The 25,992-nt window shown below is 39.8% G+C and overlaps 4 protein-coding genes across 6 annotated transcripts; 2 read left to right on the top strand and 2 right to left on the bottom strand.

Annotated features, from left to right (window-relative positions):
• Positions 1–6,747: 6,747 nt before the first annotated feature.
• LOC112100168 lies at positions 6,748–8,861 on the bottom strand. Its single transcript, XM_024188681.1, has 2 exons — positions 8,021–8,861; positions 6,748–7,910 (listed from the first exon to the last, which is right to left on the bottom strand). The coding sequence occupies exons 1-2, from the start codon at positions 8,859–8,861 to the stop codon at positions 6,748–6,750; spliced, it is 2,004 nt and encodes a 667-aa protein (XP_024044449.1).
• Positions 8,862–12,608: 3,747 nt separating this feature from the next.
• On the top strand, positions 12,609–14,044 carry LOC18031509 (heavy metal-associated isoprenylated plant protein 31). Of its 2 annotated transcripts, none has more exons than XM_024189865.1 (3): positions 12,609–12,775; positions 12,896–12,977; positions 13,645–14,044. In XM_024189865.1, the coding sequence occupies exons 2-3, from the start codon at positions 12,899–12,901 to the stop codon at positions 13,965–13,967; spliced, it is 402 nt and encodes a 133-aa protein (XP_024045633.1). In that variant the 5' UTR covers positions 12,609–12,775; positions 12,896–12,898; the 3' UTR covers positions 13,968–14,044. The 2 variants fall into 2 exon arrangements, with proteins under 2 accessions (XP_024045633.1, XP_006421918.2); XM_006421855.2 differs by having other exon boundaries at positions 12,609–12,779.
• Positions 14,045–15,851: 1,807 nt separating this feature from the next.
• On the top strand, positions 15,852–16,586 carry LOC112100288 (heavy metal-associated isoprenylated plant protein 39). Of its 2 annotated transcripts, none has more exons than XM_024189304.1 (3): positions 15,852–15,989; positions 16,077–16,155; positions 16,330–16,586. In XM_024189304.1, exons 1-3 carry the CDS (start codon positions 15,981–15,983, stop codon positions 16,545–16,547), a joined length of 306 nt encoding a protein of 101 aa, XP_024045072.1. In that variant the 5' UTR covers positions 15,852–15,980; the 3' UTR covers positions 16,548–16,586. The 2 variants fall into 2 exon arrangements, with proteins under 2 accessions (XP_024045072.1, XP_024045066.1); XM_024189298.1 differs by having other exon boundaries at positions 16,074–16,155.
• A 2,901-nt stretch (positions 16,587–19,487) lies between these two features.
• LOC18033490 (pentatricopeptide repeat-containing protein At1g55630) lies at positions 19,488–23,878 on the bottom strand. Its single transcript, XM_006421854.2, has 2 exons — positions 21,863–23,878; positions 19,488–20,730 (listed from the first exon to the last, which is right to left on the bottom strand). The coding sequence occupies exon 1, from the start codon at positions 23,449–23,451 to the stop codon at positions 21,988–21,990; it is 1,464 nt and encodes a 487-aa protein (XP_006421917.1). The 5' UTR covers positions 23,452–23,878; the 3' UTR covers positions 19,488–20,730; positions 21,863–21,987.
• Positions 23,879–25,992: the final 2,114 nt, after the last annotated feature.

Genomic DNA, 25,992 nt, shown 5'->3' with positions numbered 1-25,992 from the left:
GAGAAACAAATGGAGACTCTCGCGGCCGTATTGTTTGAGCTGAGGGACGAGCGGAGAAGGGATTGTGAAACCCCCGTGGGAATAGATGGAATTGGAGCAGAACCCAGCCTCCGGGGGCGTAGGGTCGGGGAAATCCCTCCGCCCGCAGACCAACCTAACGGAGTGCATCCCCACCGAAGTACTGGTCGGGTCCCAGGGGAATACGTGGATGAAGGGAGAGACCAAACTCGCCCCGGACGGGTACTGGAAATAAATGGCCGAGGGGTCAGTGTTGATGAGGGAGAGCTCAGACAGCGGTTGCAGAACGTCGAGCAGGAGCATGATCAGGTAGCTGCACGTGATCCTGATCGTGCTGTAGAATTGGAGGGGGAGGTGCGCAGATTGGCGCAGGTGATAGAGGAGATGCAGGGCAAGAGGAAACCCCCGAGCTGGAGGATAATGCTAGATGAAGAATCCCCGTTATCAATTGAGATCATGAGCACCATAATCCCAAGAGATTTCTGCTTCCCTGACCTCAAATACTCCGGGCGAAGTGACCCGTTGGTGCACATTGAGCGTTTCAACGACATGACGGGTGTGCAGGGGCTGACACCAGCTCAGAGATGCAGGGTGTTCTCGTTGACACTAGAGGGACAAGCCCGAGAATGGTACCGCAAGCTGCCCCGAGGAGGAATAAAGGGGTATGGGCAGATGTGCCAAGAGTTGGCCGAGCAGTTCCGAGGGGCGGTGGCCCCAGAGGATGACATGATGGAGATGATGGGGATGAAGTAGGAGGAGCATGAATCCCTTCGCGATTTCGTAAAACGATATCACCGAGCCGTGCTGGATTTGGGAGCTTTTAATCACCCGCAGGCGTTGAGGGGATTAAAAGAAGGTGTAAGAATCGGCTGGTTGTGGTATAACTTAAGAAGCCCCCTCGTACAGAATTACTCGTTGGGGTATGAGCAGGCGAAATGAGATATAGAAATCGAAGAGGAAAAATCAGCAAGAATTAAAAGTGAACAGCTGGAAGAGCTGAGGCGAAGAGAACGAAGAGCCCCGAAAGGGAGCGGGTCGGGAAAGCGAACTGGAGAATCTTCGGGGATGGGCGGAATATCAGCTCGGTCTCGCCCTTACCCCATAGCTCAGAGAGCACAACAGTTCCAACACAGCCGGGCTCAACCTCCGCGCCCCCCGATCCCAGAGCGGCAGTGAGAATTCAGGCAGGTGACTGCCCACCCTTACCACCGCACTCCCAGAGAGGTAAACGCGACCAATTACAGGTCTGGCCGACCAGAGCAGTTACCGGCTATACCAGCCCGAAGTGACATCCATGATAGCCGAGCAGTTCAGTTGGTTGACCAGAGCGCGGCATATAGACGATATACTCCATTAAAAATCTCCATGGAGGAACTATATGAAAGGATCGAGGGACGAGGACTGCTGTATACTCCGGCCCCTATAACGAAACCCGCTCACCAGCGTGATAAGAGCAGGTTCTGCAAATTCCACAACACTCACGGTCATACTATCAGCCAATGCCGTGACCTAAGGATTCAGGTGGAGGATTTGGTGAGGAACCAGTACTTGAATGAGTACGTAGATGGAGTGTCCCCCGTCAGTGAGTCGCAATACGCACAGGATGAAGGAGTTGAAAGGGGTTTGGAACGAGAACAGCCGACTATCCAAGTTATAGCAGGAGGGCCAACATTGGCCGGGGATTCAAACAGAGCACGGAAGAACTATGGGAGGTATGCCGTGACTGGCAGAGAGGTGCTTCTAAATTTGCCAGCAGCCAATAAGGCAAGAGTGCGGCAAGTTCCCATCATGTGGACGGAGGATGACGAAGAGGGCATTTTGTATCCTCATGAGGATGCACTGGTGATTAAAGCATTGGTTGCTAGCACAGAATTGAGGCAAATACTGGTGGATACGGGCAGCTCAGTCGATATTCTGTTTAAGTCGGCCCTAGATGATATGGGGATTTCAGATTTAAAGCTGGAGCGGACAAACACATCATTAAAGGGATTTGGAGGTGGACGATTAACTCCCATGGGGGTCATTGAACTCCCAATTACTGTGGGGACAAAGCCCTTTGAAAGAACGATGATGCTGGACTTTGCCGTGGTAGAGGAAAGAAGTCCTTACCAGATGATATTGGGGAGACCTTTCATGAGGACAAGCCAATGTGTAATGTCCACGCATTATCTAGCGTTGAAATACAGAATAAATGGAGTTGTGGGTGTAGTAAAGGGCGACCAGAGAATGGCCAGGAGCTGCTATGCTACAGCGGCCAAGGAAACGCTGCAGGTTACCTCTCTAGATAACCGAGGAGATTCAAGAAATGGTCGCCAGGAACCTGTTGAGAAGCTGGAGGAAGTTGTTGTAAGCAGGAGTGACCCTAGCAGAGTTGTTAAGGTCGGATCAGAATTGGGCGAAGCAATAAAGGCTGAGCTTGTGAAGTGTCTACAGTCCCATGCAGACATATTTGCCTGGTCTCATGAGGATATGCCAGGTATTGACCGCTGGATAGCTTGTCACAAGCTGGCGGTTAAGAAAGGGGCAAGGCCAGTGAGGCAGAAAAGGAGGTGCTTTAACCATGAAAGGTACGAGACCATAAATGCCGAGGTGGAAAAGCTGCTGAAAGCAGGATTTATAAGGGAAGCTAAGTACCCGGAGTGGATTTCCAATGTGGTATTAGTAAAGAAGGCCAATGGGAAGTGGAGAATGTGTGTAGACTTCACGGACCTCAATAAGGCATGCCCGAAGGACAGCTTTCCCCTACCAAAAATAGATCAGCTGGTGGACTCAACCGCGGGTCATAGTCTGCTCAGTTTCATGGATGCCTTCTCCGGATACAACCAGATACCCATGAACGAGCAGGATGAAGAAAGCACCACATTTATAACTAGCATGGGTTTGTTTTGTTATAGGGTGATGCCCTTTGGCCTGAAAAATGCAGGAGCTACCTATCAGAGGTTAGTGAACAAGGTCTTCAAACCATTGATCGGTCGCACTATGGAAGTATATGTGGACGATATGATCACCAAGTCAAGAGAACCGAAAGACCATGTGAAGCACTTGGAAGAGACTTTCGAATTGCTGAGGAGGTACAAAATGAAGCTGAACCCGGAGAAATGTGCATTTGGGGTCAGCTCGGGCAAATTTTTGGGATACCTGGTGAGCCATCGAGGTATTGAAGCCAACCCAGAAAAGATACGGGCGGTGATAGAAATGAGGTCCCCACGAACAGTTAAGGAGGTGCAGAGCCTTACGGGAAAGTTGGCAGTATTGAACCGATTCATTTCGCGAGCCACTGATAAATGTCACCCTTTCTTCCAAGTCATAAAGAAAGGGAAGAAGATGGAATGGACACCAGAATGCGAGGGGGCATTTGGACAGCTGGAGTAATATTTAGCCCGCGCCCCGTTTCTATCAACTCCGAGAGAGGGTGACCAGCTGCTCTTATACTTGACAATCTCTAAGCATGCTACCAGCTCGGTCTTAGTCAGGGAAGTAGAAGGGAAGCAACACCCGGTATACTATACAAGCAAGGCCCTGGTGGACGCAGAAACCAGATATCCACTAATGGAGAAGTGGGCGCTGGCTTTGATAACGGCAGTACGCAAACTCCGACCATACTTCCAAGCCCACCAGATCGTTGTGATGACTAACCAGCCACTTCGGCAAGTACTTCAAAAACCAGATGCGTCTGGTCGGTTAGTAAAATGGTCCGTGGAGCTGAGCGAATTTGACCTGTCCTACAGGCCCCGAGGAGCAATTAAGGCCCAAGCCCTAGTAGATTTTATGGTGGACCGTGTTGAACCGGGGGAAAAGGTCCAAGAGGAGCAACCGGTAGAGCAAGAGGATTCAAAGGAGATATGGCTGGTAATGGTTGACGGATCATGTAGTGAGCAAGGATCCGGAGCAGGAGTTGTAATACGGAGCCCAGAGGGAACCGAGATAACATATGCGGTGAAGTTCGAATTTCAGCTCACAAACAACCAAGCTGAATATGAGGCCTTTATCACCGGGCTCGGACTTGCACACGCTCTAAGAACAGAGAGGGTAGAAATCCGAGCAGATTCCCAACTGGTGTGTAATCAGCTCAATGATCAGTTCCAAGCAAGGGGAGAGAAAATGGGTCTTTATTTAAAGAAGGCCAAGCAGATGGTTGGGCTTTTCCAAGCAGTGGAGGTAAAGCAGATATCCCGGAATGAGAATTTCCGAGCCGATATGCTGGCTAGGATGGCAGCCTTTGCAGATCCCAAATTACCGAAGTCAGTTCCACTAGAGGTAAGGACCTCACCAAGTATTGAGGAAGAAGCAGAGGTGATGAGAGTAAGTATTGGAGAATCCTGGATGGACCCGATTCGCGCATATGTCCGCGATGGAGTTTTACCAGAGGACAAAAGGCAAGCAAGAAAATTAAAATGCCGAGCAGCAAGGTATACGTTACTGGATGGAGTGCTGTACCGCCGAGGGTTCACCTTGCCCCTTTTGAGATGTTTGGATGATGAGGAGGCGGATTATGTGCTGAGAGAGATTCATGAGGGAATATGCGGCAATCACTCGGGAGCAAGAACTTTAGCCTTCAAGGCACTCCGGCAAGGATACTTCTGGCCAACCATGCACCAGGATGCCAAAAGGATGGCCAAGAATTGTAAAACATGCCAAAGCTTCTCCGAGGTTCCTGTACAACCACCGGAGAAACTGACGGCTATGACATCCCCATGGCCTTTCGCTCAATGGGGAATCGACTTGATTGGTCCTTTACCTAAGGGACGAGGAGCGGCGACACATGCAATCGTGGCAATAGACTACTTCACCAAGTGGGTGGAAGTAGGAGTCCTCAGCCAGATCACAGAGAGGAAGACAACAGATTTTATTTGGAAAAACATCATCTGCAGATATGGGATCCCCTACACCATCATCACAGACAATGGGAGGCAATTTGACAACGGCAACTTCAGGAAATTTTGCCGAAACCTGGGGGTGGACCTGAAGTTCTGCACCCCCGCACACCCCCAGGCAAACGGGCAAGTGGAAGCAGCCAACAAGGTGATAAAGAAGCTCCTAAAGACTAAATTGGGGGAGAAGAAGGGAGCTTGGGTTGACGAGCTATCAGGGGTACTGTGGGCCTACAGGACAACTCACAAAACCGCCACAGGAGAAACACCGTTCACTTTAGCTTTTGGTCATGAGGCGGTAATCCGAGCAGAGATTGGAGTGGGGACACATAGAACGGAACATTTCGTTGAGGAGCAAAATGACGAGCAGATCTGCTTAAGCCTAGACCTGCTGGAGGAGAAAAGGGAAGGGGCATCGCAGAAAGTGGCCCAATGTCAGCAAATGGTCATGCGTTATTACAACAAGAATGTACACGTGAGGCAGTTCCGAGCAGGAGATTGGGTACTTAGGAAGGTGAACCAGAACACCAGGAATCCTAACCATAGCGCTCTTGGCCCAAAGTGGGAAGGCCCATACCGAGTGATACGAGCCACTGGACCAGGAGCATATAAATTAGCGTGCCAAGACGGACGAAACGTGAAGAGGTCATGGAACGCCGAACACCTGAAGAAGTATTTCCAGTAAGCAAAATGCTCTATTAAATCCTCACTCTGGCAAGTTATTTCTGTTACAATGCCTATGGCCTGTCGCACATGCATATATTCTATGTTTTTGTAATACATTCAAATTTCAATAAAGATGAATTCAGCATGAAATCTCCCTGCCAGCAAGATCAATAAAAATTTCACTAAAACAAGTGCCACTTCTGCTCGGTCAACGAAGACCAGCAGCTAAATTCTCGAAAGTTCACTAAGGCAAAAGAGTGCATGTTTCTGCTCGGTCAACGAAGACCAGCAGCTAAAGTTTCGAAAATTCTACTAAGGCAACAGAGTGCCTGTTTCTGCTCGGTCAACGAAGACCAGCAGCTAAAGCTTCGAAAATTCTACTAAGGCAACAGAGTGCCTGTTTCTGCTCGGTCAACGAAGACCAGCAGCTAAAGCTTCGAAAATTCTACTAAGGCAACAGAGTGCCTGTTTCTGCTCGGTCAATGAAGACCAGCAGCTAAACCTTCGAAAATTCTACTAAGGCAACAGAGTGCCTGTTTCTTCTCGGTCAATGAAGACCAGCAGCTAAAACTTCGAAAATTCTACTAAGGCAACAGAGTGCCTGTTTCTGCTCGGTCAATGAAGACCAGCAGCTAAAACTTCGAAAATTCTACTAAGGCAACAGAGTGCCTGTTTCTGCTCGGTCAACGAAGACCAGCAGCTAAAGCTTCGAAAATTCTACTAAGGCAACAGAGTGCCTGTTTCTACTCGGTCAATGAAGACCAGCAGCTAAACCTTCGAAAATTCTACTAAGGCAACAAAGTACATGTTTCTGCTCGGTCAACGAAGACCAGCAGCTAAAGCTTCGAAAATTCTACTAAGGCAACAAAGTGCCTGTTTCTGCTCGGTCAACGAAGACCAGCAGCTAAAGCTTCGAAAATTCTACTAAGGCAACAAAGTGCCTGTTCCTGCTCGGTCAACGAAAGACCAGCAGCTAATTCTGCGAGAAGTTTACTAAGGCAAGTAAATACCTACACCTACTCGGTCCACTAAGGAACCAGCAGGCAAGATCAGATAAGTTGTGCAATTATTTTGCAGAAACAGTCTATGAGTAGACATTAGACAAGGGAGCCAATAAAGAGCATCTGAAAATTTATTAATGTTCAGTTGGTTACAAAACTAATGAAAATCTAAAATCTATACAAAAATAGACCTAAGGATTAGGAGGGTCAACGGCTTCAGCAGGTGAAGGATCAGTTGTCCCAGGAGGTGGAGGATCAGCAATACTGGGAGGAGGCGGCATGGATCCTTGTCCTATTTCAAAAGCACGTCCCCCAGCTCCCTCCTCCTGCGCCTCATCTAAAGGAGCCTCCACCTGATTCTGCTCACCTTGCTCCTTATCTCCCTGGCCGACCCCAGCCATGTACCTCTCCACTCCAGCCTCCAGCTTGCTCATGTCCAGCTCGGGATATTCTTCCTTAAGCACAGACATGATGCACTTATAGGAGAAGGCAACCCCAGAGTCATACTCAGCATCCAGCCGATCGTCCACATCAGCGGATTTGCCTTTCTCCTCAGCCAGCTGCTCACCCAAGGATTTGATTTCCCCCTCAAGGGCAGCCCTCAGAGTATCCCTTTCAATTTGAGTAGCCTGAAGATCAGATCTCAGGTCACCCAACTTGCCCTCAAGCTTGGAGGAAGTGGACTCAGCAACAGCAACTTTCTCCTCAAGCTCCATAAGCTGTTTGTTCAGCTCGGCCAGTTTCTCCTTGGAGCGGTCAGCAGATTCAACTTTCTTTTTCAACTCTTGGTTATCAGCCTGGAGCTTCTTCTCATGACGAGCGGACCAGGTCTTGTAGCACGTGACCATTGTGGCCAGCCTAAAGGAGACTCTCTGAACAGAAGCGGCCAACTCGGAGAGGCTCATGCTCTCGATGTCCTTTACCATCTTGGGCCCAACCGACTTTTTATAATCCTTCTGATATGGGCTCAGGTAGTCACCTTGATCCCGAGATGGAAGAGGAGAAGATCGGTTCCCAGACTGCAAGCTGACCTCAGGATTCTTGTCGGAGGTTTTCTCCCCACCACTCTTACGAGGTGGAGGAGGGGGCAGAGCAGGAACAAGCGCCTTGGAAGGACCGACGCTGGGTTTCTTCGGAGGAGGAGGAGGGTTGCTGGAGCTACTCGGGCCCCGACCACGCTTCCTGCTCATCCCGCTGAGGATCTTGTTATCCATCCCGGCAGCTATGTCCACTAAGCCCGAGCCGACCAAACTTGTTGGTGACAGGAGGTCTTGGCAGGTAGACGCGTTCAAGAGAGCCGTTTCCACCTGAAGCAAAGGCCGATCTTCAAGCCCCCCGATCAGACCCCACGACTCTGAAATAGCACAGAAGGTTAAAGAACTCAATAAGTAGCAATCTAATTAAGAATATAGGCAAAAAATGAACGACCTGGGGTGACAAACTACGTTGGAACGTAAATATCACCACCCAACGAACGGAGTGCTGGACACCAATTTCCCCCAGCAAAGAAGAATTTGTTCTTCCAATTTTTGCACGAGGAGGGAAAACCGGTGATTGGCTTTCTCTTCGCAGAACTGGACATGAAGTAGTACCAGCCCGCCTCCCTTGGGCTGCTCCGCAGCTGATACAGATGTTTCACTTCAACAAGAGAAGGCTCCTCTGATCCACACCTCTCCCACAATATATACATAGCCGAGAGAACCCTCCAACCGTTGGGGTGTAGCTGACCTGGGGCCAGGTACATACCACCCAGTATTTTAGCAAAATAGCGTTGAAGGGGTAGCCGAGCTCCTAATTTGAAGCTCTCCAGATGCATCGTCACATACCCCCGCGGAGGCCGACTGGGAACGTCACCTTTCCCAGGAACTACCAAGAGAACCTCCGAAGGAATGTTGTAAAGGTTCCTCAGCTTGGACAAATCAGTTTGGGTGGTCGCACAAGCTGTGAAGTTAATAGGGTAGGAATCCGCCTCCACCCTATGACCAAGGTGCCTTCTCTGAGGGGGTCTGCTCGGTCTGGAACTACTCCCCTCACCATCGCCAACTCCTTCAAGGACCCCAACCCCACCGTAGCTGTGATTATCACCAGAACCCGACGCAGGTCTACCTCTATTCCCTACAAGCTCTTGTTCGGGGGAGGGAGAGACAACCAAGGGTCGTGGGTACTGAAGGGTATCCCTACCATTGGGAGGACCTACACTACTGGAGGGACCTAAAAAATCGGTGGGTATTGGCACATTGAGGCCTGAGTCCCTTGATTCTTCATCACCCTCATCAACAATTAACTTTCTTTTCTGGTTTGACATATCGGAATCTCAAAAGAAAAACCAAAACAAACCCAAGTACACGAATACAAAAAGGGGCAACACAGAACCCAATCAACAACAGCCAAAGAAAAGGTTAAAGACTATACCTGGAATAGACTGACACTGATAGCGCTGCCGTGACAGAGAAAACACCCGGCAAATGGATACTCCGGACGCTGGAAGTGTGAGCAAAGTTCAGAGAAAATTTGGTTGACGGCGGAGAAACGAATAACAAGATGATGATGACTCAAGTCTAGGGATTTGAAACGAAAATGGGGAAATGGAAGCATTTAAGTGATGGGATATGCCAGCTCACCCCCCCATATATCGAGGACGGATAGCCCGTCGTTTCAAATTTCAAATACGAAGAGTCTGGAGATGCCACGTCACCAACCGTTACAAGAGGCCAGGTTAGATGTAAGCCCAGATATGCTATGGACAGGTTCACTTAGGCCCATGCTCAGGTCGGAGTCTCCTCAGAAGAGAAATGGTACATCAGGTCAGGCCCGTCTCAATAAAAAGAGGATCAGATGAGAAGCTCCCCGGGCTGGTGAGATTTGACCATCAGTTTCTACTCTTAACTCATTTCACTCGCCAGACCAGAAACTGGGGGACTGGTGTTGAGTACATAAAGGCACCAGGTCGGCCATGCTACTGTTTCCGCCCCGGCACAGATCGTTTCAGCTATATGGTACGAGCAGAACACGGGGGTAAACGGAGCCGACCCGAGATGAATGTGACCAGGAAAACATACCGACCAGAAGTATATGCCGAGCCGATACTCATCCCCAGGAAAGCGGGAACACGATCCCACAAAATCGCGGTAGTTGCGCTTCTCCCAGATCGGTTGAAGGACACGCGAGATCCACGTTTGCCCACAATCTAACAGTTAGAGTCCCATGAGGGGCTACCACCACCCGAAAAAGGAGGGATAAGGGGCAAACGAAAAACGTGGGACAAAGGGCGGCTATAAAAGAGAAAGACATCGAAGAAGACAGGGACAGAAAAACTGAGAGAGGGGAAACGCTGCCAAATTGCAACTAGGCCATTTCCTTACAAATTTCTTAAATCCATATTACACTGTTTTCCCGTAAACACCTTGTGCTAACTTAGGCATCGGAGGGTTTACGCCGGCAAAACCACCGGCGTCTCTGATCCGTTTTTGCTGAACGCAGGTCTAGTGAGAGAGGGAAGGGCGATTCCAACCCCAGTGGTTCGAGTGACAGTTGATAACACAAACGTTGGTGACAGAATCTGGTCGGTCCAAGGGCGAGTAGATTTCAGCATCAACACTAACCTTAATTATTATTTGTTATGGACTATGGTCTCAATTGCAAGTAATCTCTCACCTTCAGCTAATTATTGTTATGCAATTAAAATATGCTGGTTCAAGAAACAAAAGACTTGGAAAATGAAATGGAAAGAAAGAACATCCACTCGGTGTTTAGCTGCTTTAGAAAGAAAAAAGAAAGTGACCTGAAAAAGTCTGAAGCTTGGTCAAAATGTAATGAGTTGGCTTTAAAGACGGGTGATTTTCAAATTTATATGGCTATATAAGCAAGATTATAAGTCGAAATCTCGTCCGCTCAAGTCCTATTTAATTTCTTTGAAATTAAATGGGGAACCATGTCCCGCTACATTTTAATCGTTGATGTTTGAGTTTTATTAAAACATAGATCACTAACAATTCTAATGAATTAAACTATGGGAGTTTAATCCATTAGAATTTAGCATTGCTCGATATTGCAATTAGGCGTATACCGAAAGTCCTTAAGTCATTACAATTGTAATATCTTAAGTTCTTAATTATACTAAGGCTATGGATTATTGTAATTATAGCATAAATCAGGGTTGTAACTGTAAATTTTGTACCAAATAAAGGGTTATGAATTAAGATTACGATTCTCTTCTAACCTGATCATGTACTAAGCAAATAGCCCAAATAGTGATTGATAGTTAATTAAAAAAAGATAAAAAAGTTAAATCTTATCTATATACTATTACCACTAAAAGACATATGGTAAGAGATTTTAAAAAATTCAGTAGAGTTCAGATAAGGAGATGATCTTATTCCTATAAATTAATATATTTTGAGGTCTACGGGTTATTGAGTATTTGAAATCATTAAATTAGTTGAGTGATGTTTTTTAAAAATCTCTTATATGTAATAAAAGAGAGAGTATAAAGCGCATCAAAGATATTACACTTAATTAATACATGTATGATAAGTGTGTACTTATTTCAAAAATAATAATAATATAATTAATAATTATATTTAAGTGTAATACCTCTTATTTACTCTAAAATTTCTCATAACAAAAAGTTGAAGCAAACTTTTGTTCTTTAAGTAAACAATTCTCTACACTGATAGTAGTAAGTATAATTGTTGGTCGAAGTAACAAAACATCGACATTAATTATTATAATTATTATTTTCTTCTTTAAAACCGTTATTAACTGTGGGTCTCAGCATGAAGGCTGTCTCTAGCTCGGTAGCTCGAACAGTATAGTATATGGTGTGATGATGATGGTCCCAAATGAGCACTGCAAATTATTACAATATGTTTTTCTTTTACTGATCATGAAAGGACATGGGAGAATTATGATACTGCCATCCCATGTTTTCTTTTTTCATCTTCTTTAACCTCATGTTCCGCTTTATAATGGAATATTATATATGATGCAAAATTTTCACAAGAGGGTGTTTGTCTATCTGCAGGTTCACAGACCCATCTCATATACCCTCATTTATCTGAACAGTTATTTTTGTACGCTACATAGATTGTTCATAATCTAGTCAATTGGCGGTTTCCTTCACAGCATATGTATAACTTTTACTTTTTTGAGATTCTTTTCTTTTGTTATGTTACAGTAAGAAAGTAGATTCCGTTTTCTATTTTGAGAATTCTTTTGCAGAACTGTCAACTGTCAAAGCTGATTCAGTAGTAAAGCCGCGTGGAGTGTAAACTGTGAGGTAGTCAAACTGTCAAAGGAACAAAATGGCCTGTAACACTTAGTTGGCGCGTTAACATGAGCATTGGCTTATGTTACATAAAATTTCACTTCCTGCAAGTGATTTAATCTCCCATTTCACTAGATTTTAATAAATACCAAGAGTATCTGAGCATGTCATTTGTCAATAAGTCATGATTGATGCATCTTATGTAATTAGAGCTAATTATGAAGGACTATGATAGCCATTTATCAACAATGTGCTTTAGTGGGGATTGATATTCTATTAAATATATGGAAAGAAACTCAAAGACTTATTTTGAGTATGCATTACACCATCAGATAATTGAGCAAAATCAAACATTTGGCCCTACTAGTTAGGTTAATGGGAAATTATATTATATATGTTTTTGGTCATGAATATATCTTGATTTGTGAGTGTCCATGCACGCACCATCATTCGAGAGAGAGAGAGAGAGAGAGAGAGAGAGAGTGGCATTATTTGAATTGAAGCATTGCGTCAACTGAGCATGCGTGAGTGAGAGAGAGAAGGATTAGCAAGCACAGGATTTGAGTTTTGGGGCCGGGAGGGCGGGGCACATTGATCATTGATAAAGCAAGCTAGCTCGTCACGCCTTTACTAATCCACCACGCGTGATCACAACTCTCACCATCTCATGCTTTCAAATTTCAAAACCCAAGGCGCTGCAGTTGGTACTGAAGCAGCCTCGACACTATTAAAGACAATATAGTACATAATTATTATGTGTATTATATAATTTATATATGGCAACTACAAAACCGTCCACTGTCTCAGTCTCAGTAGAGAGCCTTAAATGCCCTGCCCTCAAACTCAGCTACCTTGGAATTACTTCACTTGAATCAACTACATAGAGCTTTCTTGTTTCTTTACCTAATCAGTATCTTCTAATATCGCTCTCCATCGTCAAAGCTTCAAACCATGTCTGTAAGTCCATCTTTTTCCACTCACAAACACAATTTTTAACGGATTCATTAATTGATTAAGTAGTAAATATTAATAGATAATAATGGGGTTTGATAACAAATGTGTTCTGCATGCAGCTGATGGTGGAGGTTAGAGTTCCAAACTTGGACTGCGAGGGCTGTGCTTCCAAGTGTAAGAGAGCACTCTTCAAGCTCAAAGGTAATCCCTTTTTTCTTTTTGTTTAAAAAAGAAAATGGTGCCTGGGGTTATTGGGTTACAGGCTCACTTGTTAATTTGTGGCTTTCGTTTCCTTGTAAGCGTGATTTGGTCTCTATTAATGTTGCATTAGTTCTTGCTATTGGCAGGCAGCAATCAGCATGCATTGATGCTTACATGCACCTTTCGTTTTAATTTCCATTGTGCATATAGCTATCAAAAGTACTCAAAATTTTTCTATTGAGCATTGAGCAAGCATTTGAAGTTCTTAAAACTTACATCTCTAAGCATATCAATATCTCGGCCACAGCTTGTAAACTTACATCTCTAATCAATGTCTATTTATCTTATTGTGACTTCAATCCAAATTAAAAGAGCATGCGTTGGGTCAATTCTTTGTCCAAATTGTTGCCTGGGCGGCCTTTCAAAGCCTTGAGGGCCTGTACAGATTTATGAACGAAGGCCCAACAGAATTCTCTTTCAAGAAACCAAATCAAGCGGAAGGTCTCAAAGCTTAAGCTTCATATTGAATCAAACACATTCATCATGATAGATGTGTTTCGCTCATTCAGGCGCATACAGAAAATAGAAAACTCGTTCAAATTTAAGCAGTGTAAGAATATGATTCATCCATAACTTAATTAATTGGGTTTGATTTTATGATGTTCAGGAGTAGAAGAAGTGGAAATAGAAATGGAGGTGCAAAAGATCACAGTGAGAGGCTACGCACTAGATGAAAAGAAGGTGCTGAAAGCAATTAAAAGAGCCGGGAAAGCAGCAGAGCCATGGCCGTTTCCAGGATACGCTCATTTTGCCTCATTTTACAAGTATCCAAGCTACATTGTGAACCATTATTATGACACTTATGGAGCCACCAATGGGGCACACACTTTCTTTCACACCCCTGCTGTTTACTCTGTTGCCGTGGCCTCAGATGAGGCTGTTGCTTCGCTTTTCAGTGATGACAATCCGCATGCCTGCACTATCATGTGATTTGATCATGCATTTGCATTGATACATTGCTTCTTCTTCATGTGTTCTTATGCTTTTTGGTCACGTATTTGTCGAGTTAGGTACCTTACATACAAATTTTTGTTGTACTATGAGCAATGGAATTTAATTATTATCTTTATTTTTGACTCTGTAATTGCTTTGATTTGCTAGGGTTATAACTTTATACACAAGTATATAGTTCCGCCATTCCCGAATAATAATATGTTATGAATGCATTTATGTTAAAAAAATTGATAAGATTTGATACTTCATATAGAAATATATGTCATATGATGATCGTTAACTAATTATATTTTCTCACATATAAAAAGTGAAAAAGAAAAGAGCTCCAATTTTCCAACCTACATTATATTTTCGAGTCATAAGATCTTCTGTTCACATGATAATGAAGATTTTCTTTTGTTTGTGCGAAGATCTGACCAATTGAGTGGTGCTATTCAAAAATCTAGTTGGCTTTAATTATTGAATTTTCAATGGTAGGCAAGTCTTCGTTTTACAACATTCAAATCTTGAAAAAAGAAAAAAAGAAAAAGGGAATCTTGGAATTGAATAACAAGGGGGTGTCAATTTTGAAAAGGCTTGGCCAACTTTCTCATAACTTTTGCCCCTGAATCATAGACATTTGGCAATCTTTCTTTTGTAATGTAATAGAAAGAAAAATGAAGAAAAGGTGAAATAAAAGAACCCACTTTGATAAATGATAATCCTAGCTACTGCCCCTTTGTTTTGATGGGGGCAGAAAGTCATAAGGTTTCAACATCAATGACTCATCAGGATAACAATTTTGTTATGACTTATCAGTTATCCCTCAAGCTATAGCCTTTAAGGGGACAAGATCCCTTGCACGTATGATACTATATAACCAAAAATTTACTATCATAATATGAATCGTGTAACAACACAGTAAATTATTTTGGATATTAATGGCCGATTAGATGAAACTGAATTAAACTTTAGAGATTCTTCGTTAAATGTAAGAGTTTGAAAATTTATTAATTTTATTTTTTTCACTTATATTTAACCTTCAAATATTTATATCAAAATAGAAAAAGTTAATTTCTGTGACTTTTATTTAAATGAAAAAAATCTAAATATGAAGTAAATATTATATTAAAAAATATCTCCACTAAATATACTTGTTTCATTAACTATAAAATCCAATATATATATATATTGACTTACAAGGACATTATTGTCAAATAATCATATTTACAATGTTTTATTTATAAAAACAAACAAAATACCACTTATGTTCAAATATTAAAAAAAAAGATATTATAATGATATTTATATTCAAATCTATTCACATTTCATCAAATTCTAACTTTTCAGATAGATTAAAAAAAATTACTCTAACATACCATTGACAAATTAACCATAATATTAATTTAAAAATGAAACTTGTAATAATTAGTCCATGAATATACCTTAATGAGAGTAAAATAATTTCAAAAAAATAAAAAGAAAACTAGAAGATGACATTGGAACTACAATCTTAAATTAAGACGATAAAATTAACCACAAAATCCAGCCATCAGATTTTCACTTAATAATATAGCATTAATGCAACTTTAAATTATATTTATATATATATATATAAAGAGTTTATCTACAGTATTTTTAGCTATTACCGTAGTACAATTAGATAGTCAAATTTTATTAACGTTTATTTTATTTTTGACAATCTCATTGGGATTGTGAAGGAAAAATAGGAAAGGGGACCCATCGAAACGAATCAAGTACATCACAGTCATTCACCACGCCACCTTTTGTCTCTACAACAACCAAAACTTGGCCATGTGGCCCATAAAACGTGTTCAAAGAAACCACTTATTTCGTGTAAGTACGCACACCCAAATTTTACTCTCCCACCTGAAACCCGGCTTTTCACATATCTCCCCTTTTAAATACTCCACAAGTTCCTATATAACCTTCACTTTTCGGATTTCTCAGTTCCTTTTTTTTTTTTTTCCATTCATTAATCATCTTCAAATGGCGCAGGTACTCTTTCAGTCTCTCTCTTTGTTTCATCTTTACATTAAGAAACGCGTTTAACAATTTCTGGTTTGTAATTGAAACATGCAGCAGAAGCTGGTGTTGAAGGTTTTGACCATGACTGATGACAGGACCAAGCAAAAAGCCATAGAAGCTGCTGCTGATATCTTTGGTATGTATTTAATAATTTATTTATGTTATTGTATATATATATATATTTTTTTTTTTTTTTAATTCCTTCAACAAGATCGTTAACAACAAAATGATCAGGTTTCTGGGTTTCTTTAGTTAGCCAAAAATATTTTAATTCATTAATATATATACAATTGAAATGACGATGATCCAGGAGTTGATTCAATTGCTGCTGATTTGAAAGACCAGAAGCTGACAGTGATAGGGCAAATGGACACAGTGGCAGTGGTGAAAAAGCTTAAGAAAGTCGGAAAAGTGGACATTATTTCGGTAGGGCCGGCCAAAGAGGAGAAGAAGGAAGAGAAGAAAGAAGAAAAGAAAGAGGAAAAGAAAGATGACAAGAAAGATGACAAGAAAGATGAGAAAAAATGAAATCCCCTGTTTTCTCTCCCTCTCTTTTTTTTTTCTTTTTCTTTTTTAATCCTTTTGCTCTAATAAAGTAAAAGTTAGTACTGTTTTATCATTTTTTTTTTCACCTTGGCAAGATATGTAATTAAATATGTTGTGAGAACCGCCCAATGGTATAAATATGCGAAGGCGTCGGAGTTTCTTTTTTTTCCAAATATTTTGAAGTAAATTTGGTTTATTTTATGCTTACATATCTAATTTTATCATTATGTTTCTCAAAAACCGAAAAAAAAAAGTGATGTGTGAAAGAGAAGTTTGCATATTCTGATTTATTTACTGAGCATTTTGCACCTGAACACCATAAAACTTAGACAGTAAACATGTCCATAAATTATAATAATACAAAAATTGTCATACTGCATTATCCTTCAAATTAAATTAAAAGCCTAAATGGCTACATGTGTGATTCTTTCTTGTTTGTTCTTTTGTATCTTTTCTGGGTTTTATAAAGCAGAGCGAAGGTGGTGAATTTTCGTGGGCTCAAATTAAAATTACCTGTATATTTGGGTTGCCTCACTCGGTGAAAATTATAGTGATTGATTGATAATAACATAAAAACTTTGTGGGCTGACTTTAATAGGCATCGCTGTCTCTCATTCTGCAATCATTTCAATCGGAAGATGATTTCAAAATGTTATTAAACGAAGCACTTCTATACTGCTTGGAATTGCTTCACACCGTTTCTTGAGTTCGCGATTACAAAAAAATAAAAAAAAAATCTGTAAGTATTGTTGCAACACCATGTAAGGCACTGGAAAGGAGATATAATTTAATTTTAACAGCCGACCAATAAGTGGATCCCGAAATATTAATTTTTTAATATCGTAAAATATTTCCCAGCGCCCTTTGCCGCCTTTGGTTCGACGCTTTACCGTCCAATTCCATCAATTTGCATGCGGAGTGGAAATTTTGAATGGCGTTTAGTAGCCGCCACGTCGCAATCAACATTAGTATTTGAGTTTTTGACAAACCAAAGTGGAATTTCCTGAATCCAACAAATTGTCTTGATTTTTAATAACAAACAAACAAATAAAGAAAGAAAGAAAGAAAGAATTGAAAGGATTGATATACGAGGGCTAGCAACAGTCGCTTATGCGAGCGACTGTTGCACTCGCTGCTTCTCTGAACGATACGTGTCTTAGAATGTGAATAAATGTGTCAGGTCATTAAATTAGAAAAGCACTCATATTTTATTTTTTTATACCCTCCACTTGAGCTAAGAAAATTACAACGCTACCCTGATCTTCTTAGCATTCACAGTTACGCTGGCGACCACAACAGCTCATCAAGACATCCTTCGCAGTTTTTGTTTTTCAATTTTTTTATTAATTTTACACTGATTAATTTTCACAAAAAAAATATTAATTATCTCAAATTTTGACCAAATCCCCAACCCCCAATTCTTTTTTTAACCATTATTTTAGTAAAGCATTTAACAATTAAATTTTTTTAAAATAAGATAAAATTATTATAAGATTATGATATGTCTACAAATTTATTTAATATTACAAAGGTCCTAATAATGATTAATTAGGGATAGATTTTATGAGACTGTATTTAATTCAAAAGAAACTTACTTTTTTTTTCATATAAAAAAATATAGAAATAGCAAGTGAGAGAAGAAAATTTTGAGAGACTAAATGATAAGGAGAGTATTAGATAAAAATAAAAAATGATAGTGATTTTCCTTATCATTAGTCCCCCAAAATTTTATTCTCTTACCTGCTTTTTCTCTATTTCTGGAATAAAAGGTAAGTCACTTTTGAATTAAATACAATCTCTCTGTTAATAGTGTTCCAAAGAGGGTTAAAAAATAATTGTAGAAATGCATTCTTATCCAATAAAATTTATCCACCTCTGCAATATTAAATAAATTTTTAGACGTATCATAATCTTATAATAATTTTATCTTATTTTAAAAAATTTAAATTGTAAATGCTTTAATGAAAATAATGATAAAAAGAATGTGGTTTGGGACTTTACTCAGAATTTGAGATAATTTAGAGCAATTTCTTTTGGTGAAAACTAATAAGCGTAATAATTAATAAAAAAAATAAACCTCAAAAGATGGAAGCATAATTCAATCAACGAACCAATTAACCAAAGTTGATGAGCTGTTGTGGTCATCAACCAGCGTAACTGTAAGTGATAAGAATGCAAGGGTAGCGTTGTAATTTTGTACCTCAAGTGGAGGGTGTAAAAAAAATAAAATATGAATACTTTTCTAATTTAAGGAACTGACACATTTGTTCACGCTCTAAGACACACGATCATCCAAGGAAGCGGCATAAGCGATTGTTGCTAGCACTCCTCTTGATATCAATGCTTAAGCGAAGTGCACAATAGTTGGCTAATGACAACAAATACTTGGTGCATTGACGTATTGGGATCATACGGACTCATTAGCATCTGTAGAGCTGTTGAAGAATCTAAAGAGGGGAAAAAAACGAAATAGACAAAAAAAAATTGATGCTTCTATTAAAAGGAATCATATGAATTAAAACTACTTGGTTTGTCTTGTTAGGCATTGAATTATGGCAGGACGGTTCATAAGACAATGCTTTGGACAAAAGAAAAGAATATCACACAGTAGAGTGCTTAGCTGGGATGACGATGATGGGAATAACAAAGCACAGGTCATGTATAGATTATTATAAGCTGTCATAACTCTATTTTCAAACCTTGGCCAACATGATTTCATACTAGGAGACTTGGGAACTCTGGATTTCGTACCCCATTTACAGAAACAAAAACACACATGCATCCATGCTTGGACACACTCAGAATAAGATGATGAGAGTATGTATAATTGTTGAGAGCATAATAATAATGGTAGGATTGGCTACCAAATATATTTCATAAAGTTGTTTACACAACGTAACACTGAACGAACCCTATTTGAGATTGAGATGTTGTGGCTCTCAAGTCTGAATGCACAACCATGCCTAAATGCAATCAGTAGTCCCAAGGGTTATATGGTAGTTTTTTCTACCTGCAGTGGTTTCAAAACTAAGCAGAAGCATAACAATTACAACCGGGCCACTAAGCGCTGCCGGACTTCTTGAGTAAAGCTCTAGAGCTTGGGTGGCCTATTTACCAATAAAAACTAGACAAATATCCAGAGAAATCTATAGTTTCAACCAGAACCAGCCAAAGGAAAAATCCATTATATTTCCAGCAGCGGGTCATTATTTTGTTTTATATCTGAAGTCCAGAATGTCGCATACCTGCTGTGTGCAAGAAAGTGTGGAACAACTATAATGTATAAAACTGTTGAGTCACTGGCTTCAGATAAGTAATGCCCAACACCTGAAAGGGCAAATAGCCTACAGGGAAAAGAACTATGGAAGAAGGAACATCCCAACTTGAGCAATCTATTTAGAAGTACTGAGAATGACCCAGTCATGGGTTACGAGTTATGACCACTACTATTAAGAATTAAGTTGAGTTTATACCAAAATAATTGAGCAAGTTTCTGTAGTACTCAAATCTAATTAACAAAATCTTACCCGAATCACTTGGGCGTCAGATACATAAGATATCGTCATCATTCTCTTTATCTGAGGACTGCTGCTTATGAAGAAGATACAAACAAAGCTAGGTGACAAGACAGAAAACTTTTTTGTGCAGAAAGGCAACTAAAAAAACTCTCCCTGTCAAGGAGATTCAGGCCAATAATCTGCTGATGAAGGTTTAAATCTGAAAGTCCTAAGTATGTCCTAGATTCTAGCATGAGAAGTTGGCAGCATTGCTCTCCACGCGGCATACTGCAGTCAAACAAGTAGGAAGTTAAGGACCAAACTTCAGAGGGGAACAATTATCCAAGCAGGTCTAATTTAGCTCCAAAGAGATAATGGTTATGGTTCCAGAAAACTGGCACTATGTCCACGCAATTCAGTATTCATTCTCTATAAAATGCTTCCTTCCATATAACTTCGAGAAAGAATGACAATGATTTTTCAGACAGCTCATTGCAGTCCTTCATAAAGCTGTTATCCTTGTGTAGATATTCTTGGGTTGAGCTGCACTGCTAAAGTACCAACAGCATCATCTGAGCTATGATGATTACAAGATGAAGCCATTGCAAGGGATAAAATAGTACTCTTTGAAGTTTCAGATACTTTATAGGCAGATCAAACACAGAAACCTGCAGAAAAGATGAGCAAACAAGAAAGTCATCATGTTATCTCCAATTTCAGAAGAACTAATCTCATGTTCCTTCAACAACTAAAAAGAAGAATTGCTAACAAAACATTTAACACCTTTTCCTCATGTTATGAGGAAATGGGAAGTACAAGGCATCTGAGATAAGGACCATCAAATGCCAGCATAATTGTCAAAATGAATGCAGTTGTCTACACTGGGAAAGGTACAGTGCTCGTCAAAGAGGAAGGGGAAGGGATGGTATTTAGAGATGAAGTTTTATTCTAACGTCGATAATTTTTAAGCCTTGCTCTGTTCAGAGTAAATGAAGGCTGGATTTTAAGAACCTAATTACTGAATCATGTTCTTTTGTACCAAAACTTTGATATTCTCCTAGTGTTATAAGGATAAGAATTTAAGTCCAACCACCAGTTATAATAAAATCCTCTAACAGTATCATTGCATCGGCATTGCTGCCAAAACTACTCTGTATCCACTTTGACTTCATGAATTTTAGTTTACTTCCCTACCACCACCACCACCTTCACCAATGTCACAACTGAAGGCATGCACAAATCAGTTTCTTAAACATGAAACCAAATTTTATTACAAGAAAACAAAGTCCCGCCAGATTTTCAATGATTACATGGAAATATATTATCCAAGAGCTCTCTACATTGTAAATACTTCAACATCGAAAATGTAAAAATCAGCTTTTGTTTTACTTCCCATCTTCTACCAAACTTCCTTTTTTTATTATTCCAATCTGTCCGCATTATTCTTTTTTCCTTTGGATATCTATACTATTCTACTCTCCCATCATTTACCTACTTTCTTCCTAAAAGAGATACACCATGTATCACATGATGAGATTTACCATGTATCACATTATGAAGGATCAGAAGAATCTAATCTCTCTCACTAGTCAGAAATGATGGCCAAAAAGAAAAAAAGAAATTATGTAGTATCTTCGTGATAAAAATTAAGGATATTAAGACAATGCAATGATACGACTACTTTCATACTGCACAACATGCACAAATACGCACACATATCAATTGGCAGTTTAGCTATTGAATGTATTGCAGTAACTCTGCATGAGAAAGTTTAAAAAGTTAAAGAGGTGACGATTTTACCATTTCCATTTCCACTGGGCCATCACAGGCAGCGGGTTGTCGTTGTCAACTAAGCTGGATCAGCAAGCATTTTCCAGTAAACAGTAAAGTTAAAACTAAAGAATTCTATGTTACACAATGCTGCTCTAGCATCTTTTATATCTTTTGAATTTTGAGACTAAATGGATATATTTCCCCTTCTCAACCATATGTCTAATCACTTCATGAGCTTCAGCTAGCTTTCCAGCATTCCGCAAATTGCTCACCAGTGTATTGTACACAAGGAAATTTGGATTACAACCTCTAGATTCCATTTCTTTCATCATCGTGCATGCCTCATCAAACTTCCCTGCCATACAAAAGCCACGGATCATGGAATTGTATGTAAATACATTTGGAAGCTGCCCCTTAGTGATCATCCCATCAAAAAGATCCTGAGCCTTCTCCAGCTCCCCTGCTGCAATGTAACTAGTTATCATAACAGTATAACATACCACATCAGGCATGCACCCCTTGTTAGCCATCTCATCAAAAAAATACTTGCATGCATCTAAATTTCCTGCTCGGCTCAGGCCATCCATCAAGGTGGTAAAATGAAGGACACTTGGATCAAAACCCACCTCCTTCATGTGATTCAAAAGATTAAGTGCTGCAAGAGGTTTATCTCCTTTGCCAAGAACATGCAGTAGGATGTTATATGTATGAAAATCAGGGGAAAATCCAGATCTACCCATTTCATCAAGCAATCTATGGAACTGATCTAACTTCCCCAACCTATATTTTGCACACATGACAATGTTATATGTTAGAATATCTGGGGCATAACCTTCATCAGACATCTGCTGATAAACCCACTCAATCAACTTGTACTGTCTTATACCAAGAAGCGCATGCAGAATTGCATTGTAGGAGTTCTTAAATGGCCTAAAATTGAACAATTTTGACTTAATAAACCTCTCCACAACTTTCCTAGCCAAACCAACCTCACCACACGTACAGATTAATATGTTAAACGTCCGGGCAGTAGTTGGGAACCCGTTCTCTATCATTTCATCAACTAGCCTCCACATAGCCTTAAATTCCTCACAATCTGCAAATATCTTCATTATTAAATGATATGAGTTTGCCGTGTGCCTAAAGTTCTCCTGCTGACCAGACCATACAAAAAACTTATAGCCCAATTTGGCACACTTGGTCTTGTCTGCATAATTTACACTCCTCAAAATTCCTGAAAGAACCTCCCTCACAAGTATCTCTGAAACCCTAATTCCAGACTCACTCAAAACCAACTTCGCATCAAATCCCGGACCATCATTTTGTAAAATCTCAAGTACCCTACTCGCATCAAATTTAACATTATCCAAAAACATCCTCCTAATGGAGAACTGCGCCTCAGCCGTTCTCTGATAATCATGTAATCCACCGTTTCCATTCATAGTAGCATCAAAATTTGAGCTTTCCCATATATCCGTTAAAGTCTCTTCAATACAACTAAACCCATTATCAGTTTTACCACCATCACCGCTATAATCACAAAACTTACGCGAAAGAACAAGAAAAAATGGAACTTTATTCACTATTCTTGAACCAAATAAAGCTACAGAGTTCATTATTAGTGTGTAACATGCAATTGGGTAATCCCATTATCTCTGTAATCTCCCAGCAATACAATATAAATCCACTAAAACCAGAACCTGATTCAGATTTTTGAACACGCAGAAATTTGAAAACGCTGTGCACTCAAATTGAGAGATACCCATTAAACCAAAAATACCCAATTGCAGAATACGATTTTTGATTGAAGAGTGAATGGCCAAAAGAGACGGCGACCAAGCACGTACTTACCTTGGCATTAAGCTGATTGCGGACGGGTTGTTTGGTCCTTCTAACTTGCCCCACCGGCCCGACCTCGCTTAACGCTTCGCTGATGTGAGTAAAAATAATGGAAAATGTTGAGGCGAGGGACTGGGGGAGTTCAAGGGGAGGATATGTTGACGCTTTGGGCCAGAGAGGAGGCGGCAATCTCATGTATTGCTTAATGACGTTTGCTATACAGGCTTCAATCATCTAATGCCACGTCATAAAATTATATTATGTTTATATCTAGAATAATGGGGTACACTAAGCACTGCTATTCAACTGCTAGATGCTACCATAAAATTCATCGTGCGTTTTTTCGAATAAAGGAATGGTTTATGATATGATTAATAATATATTAGCAATTGAGCCGATCATCAATTTTTAAACAGAGCCGGATACCTCATTTTATTGGTCCAACGAAGACGATCATCAAATTTTATTCTTACCCACCATTGCAAAATTTTATTCTAAACAGTCCTAACTTTATAAGAATAAAATTTTGTCCTAAGAAGTCACTTTGGAGTAAACTTATGCAATGTTCGCACTTTTCTATTTTCCCCTAGTCAACAATGGATTTCAACATTGTAGTTGGCCGTTAAGTTACCAGTATGGGCAAATGTACTTAGGTTGATGATTGACGACATTATTGATTATAAAATTTTCTGCGTTTTCGATCTCCTGAAATTGACATTATCATAGACACCTCTAATCATCACCACTCCAAAAGAAATCAGTTACACATAATCAGTTTTTTTTTTTTTTTTTATATTACATATAATCAGTTAAGAAGTCAATGATTGAAAAAAAAATGGTAATTATTATCTGCTAGAAGTATATATTTTAGGACAAATTAAACAACAAAACCTTGTACAAGTATTGAAAGAATTTCTCATTGTTCCCACAATCAAAATTATTGAAGAAACAAGATGAATTTGCGGGGATCGCAAAGCTGCCCCTGCACTGACGAACTTAAGAAGCAGAATGGAGGAATTGACCAAATAAAGGCCGCGGCCACTTCTATTCGTTTAACGCAAATCTTGCATTTGTTCGCAGAAGGCTTGGGAGTAAAAGCAGATAACTGGAGATTCACTCATTGGTAATAATACTCTATGGCCATGTTTGGCACGCCGCATTATAATGTATTAGTGCTCTGAATTGCATTAAAATATGACAATACAATGTTTGGCACTTTTCCGGTATTGCATTAAGAAAAAAATTAATGCATGAAACCCCGGATAACGGAAATCCGAGTGAGACTCGGGTTTATACTGCATTATCTTCTTCTTCTTTGTCTCCTCTATTTCTCTCTCTTTTTTTTTTCTTTTTTTTCCCTTTTCCCTCTTCTTCTTCGTCTTCCCTGTTACTCTCTCTCTCTTTTTGTTTTATTTTTTTTCTTTTCCCCTCTTCTTCTTCGTCTTCTCTGATTCTCACTCTCTCTCTCTTTTTCTTTTATTTTTTTCCCTTTTCCTCTCCTCTTCTTCTTCGTCATATTTGTTTCTCTCTCTCATTTTTCTTTTATTATTATTTTTTCCTTTTCCCCTCTTCTTTTTCGTCTTGTCTGTTTCTTCTTCTTCTCAGTTTCTTGTTTGTCATCTTCTCCTCCATTTCTTCATCATCTTCATCATCTTCATCATTTTGTGAAGGCATTCAATCTCATCTCAAACAAATCTCATCAATCACTGTCGTCTTTAACCAATCTACAAAATCAAACATAGAAATGGAGGAGAAGATGACAAACAAGAAACTGAGAAGAAGAAGAAACAGACAAGACGAAAAAGAAGAAGAAACAGACAAGACGAAAAAGAAGAGGGGAAAAGGAAAAAATAGTAATAAAAGAAAAATGAGAGAGAGAAACAAATATGACGAAGAAGAAGAGTTATTGTGCTATGGAAATTAGTATGGTAATTTTTTTTTTAAGAATTTTATTTATAAAAAGATAATTTTTGTACAACCCTTATTCATAACTAAATTTGGGTTTAGAAATTTTTTTTTTAAATAATAGTTGTCATCATTTCTCAATAAAATTTAACATTTACACTAAAAAAAATTATTAAATTTTTAAAATTTAAGAACACATATTTAGTTTTTTTAGTATTAATAAATATTATTTTTTAAAATATATAATTTAAGTTAATCACAATAAAAATTAATACAATACAGTGTATCACTAAATATTATAAAATATTATTATAATATAATATAATATTAATATAATATAATATAATACATTAATATTAAAATAATATAATATCATATAATATAATATAATACAATGAGACAAACACACCCTG

This window comes from Citrus clementina, unplaced genomic scaffold (assembly GCF_000493195.1).
Source record: "Citrus clementina cultivar Clemenules unplaced genomic scaffold, Citrus_clementina_v1.0 scaffold_9, whole genome shotgun sequence".
Taxonomy (NCBI): Eukaryota; Viridiplantae; Streptophyta; class Magnoliopsida; order Sapindales; family Rutaceae; genus Citrus; species Citrus x clementina.
This window is presented reverse-complemented; position numbering and strand designations above follow the sequence as displayed.

Bases quoted from the DNA above. Each gene is read 5' to 3' on its own strand.
- LOC112100168 (XM_024188681.1), bottom strand. From the start codon at position 8,861: ATGTCAAACCAGAAAAGAAAGTTAATTGTTGATGAGGGTGATGAAGAA. The intron at 7,911-8,020 runs GTGATATTTACG...GTGCTATTTCAG, and splicing joins AGCACTCCGTTCGTTGGGTG to AGTCGTGGGGTCTGATCGGG.
- LOC18031509 (XM_006421855.2), top strand. The intron at 12,978-13,644 runs GTAATCCCTTTT...TATGATGTTCAG, and splicing joins AGCACTCTTCAAGCTCAAAG to GAGTAGAAGAAGTGGAAATA.
- LOC112100288 (XM_024189298.1), top strand. The intron at 16,156-16,329 runs GTATGTATTTAA...ACGATGATCCAG, and splicing joins AGCTGCTGCTGATATCTTTG to GAGTTGATTCAATTGCTGCT.
- LOC18033490 (XM_006421854.2), bottom strand. From the start codon at position 23,451: ATGAACTCTGTAGCTTTATTTGGTTCAAGAATAGTGAATAAAGTTCCA.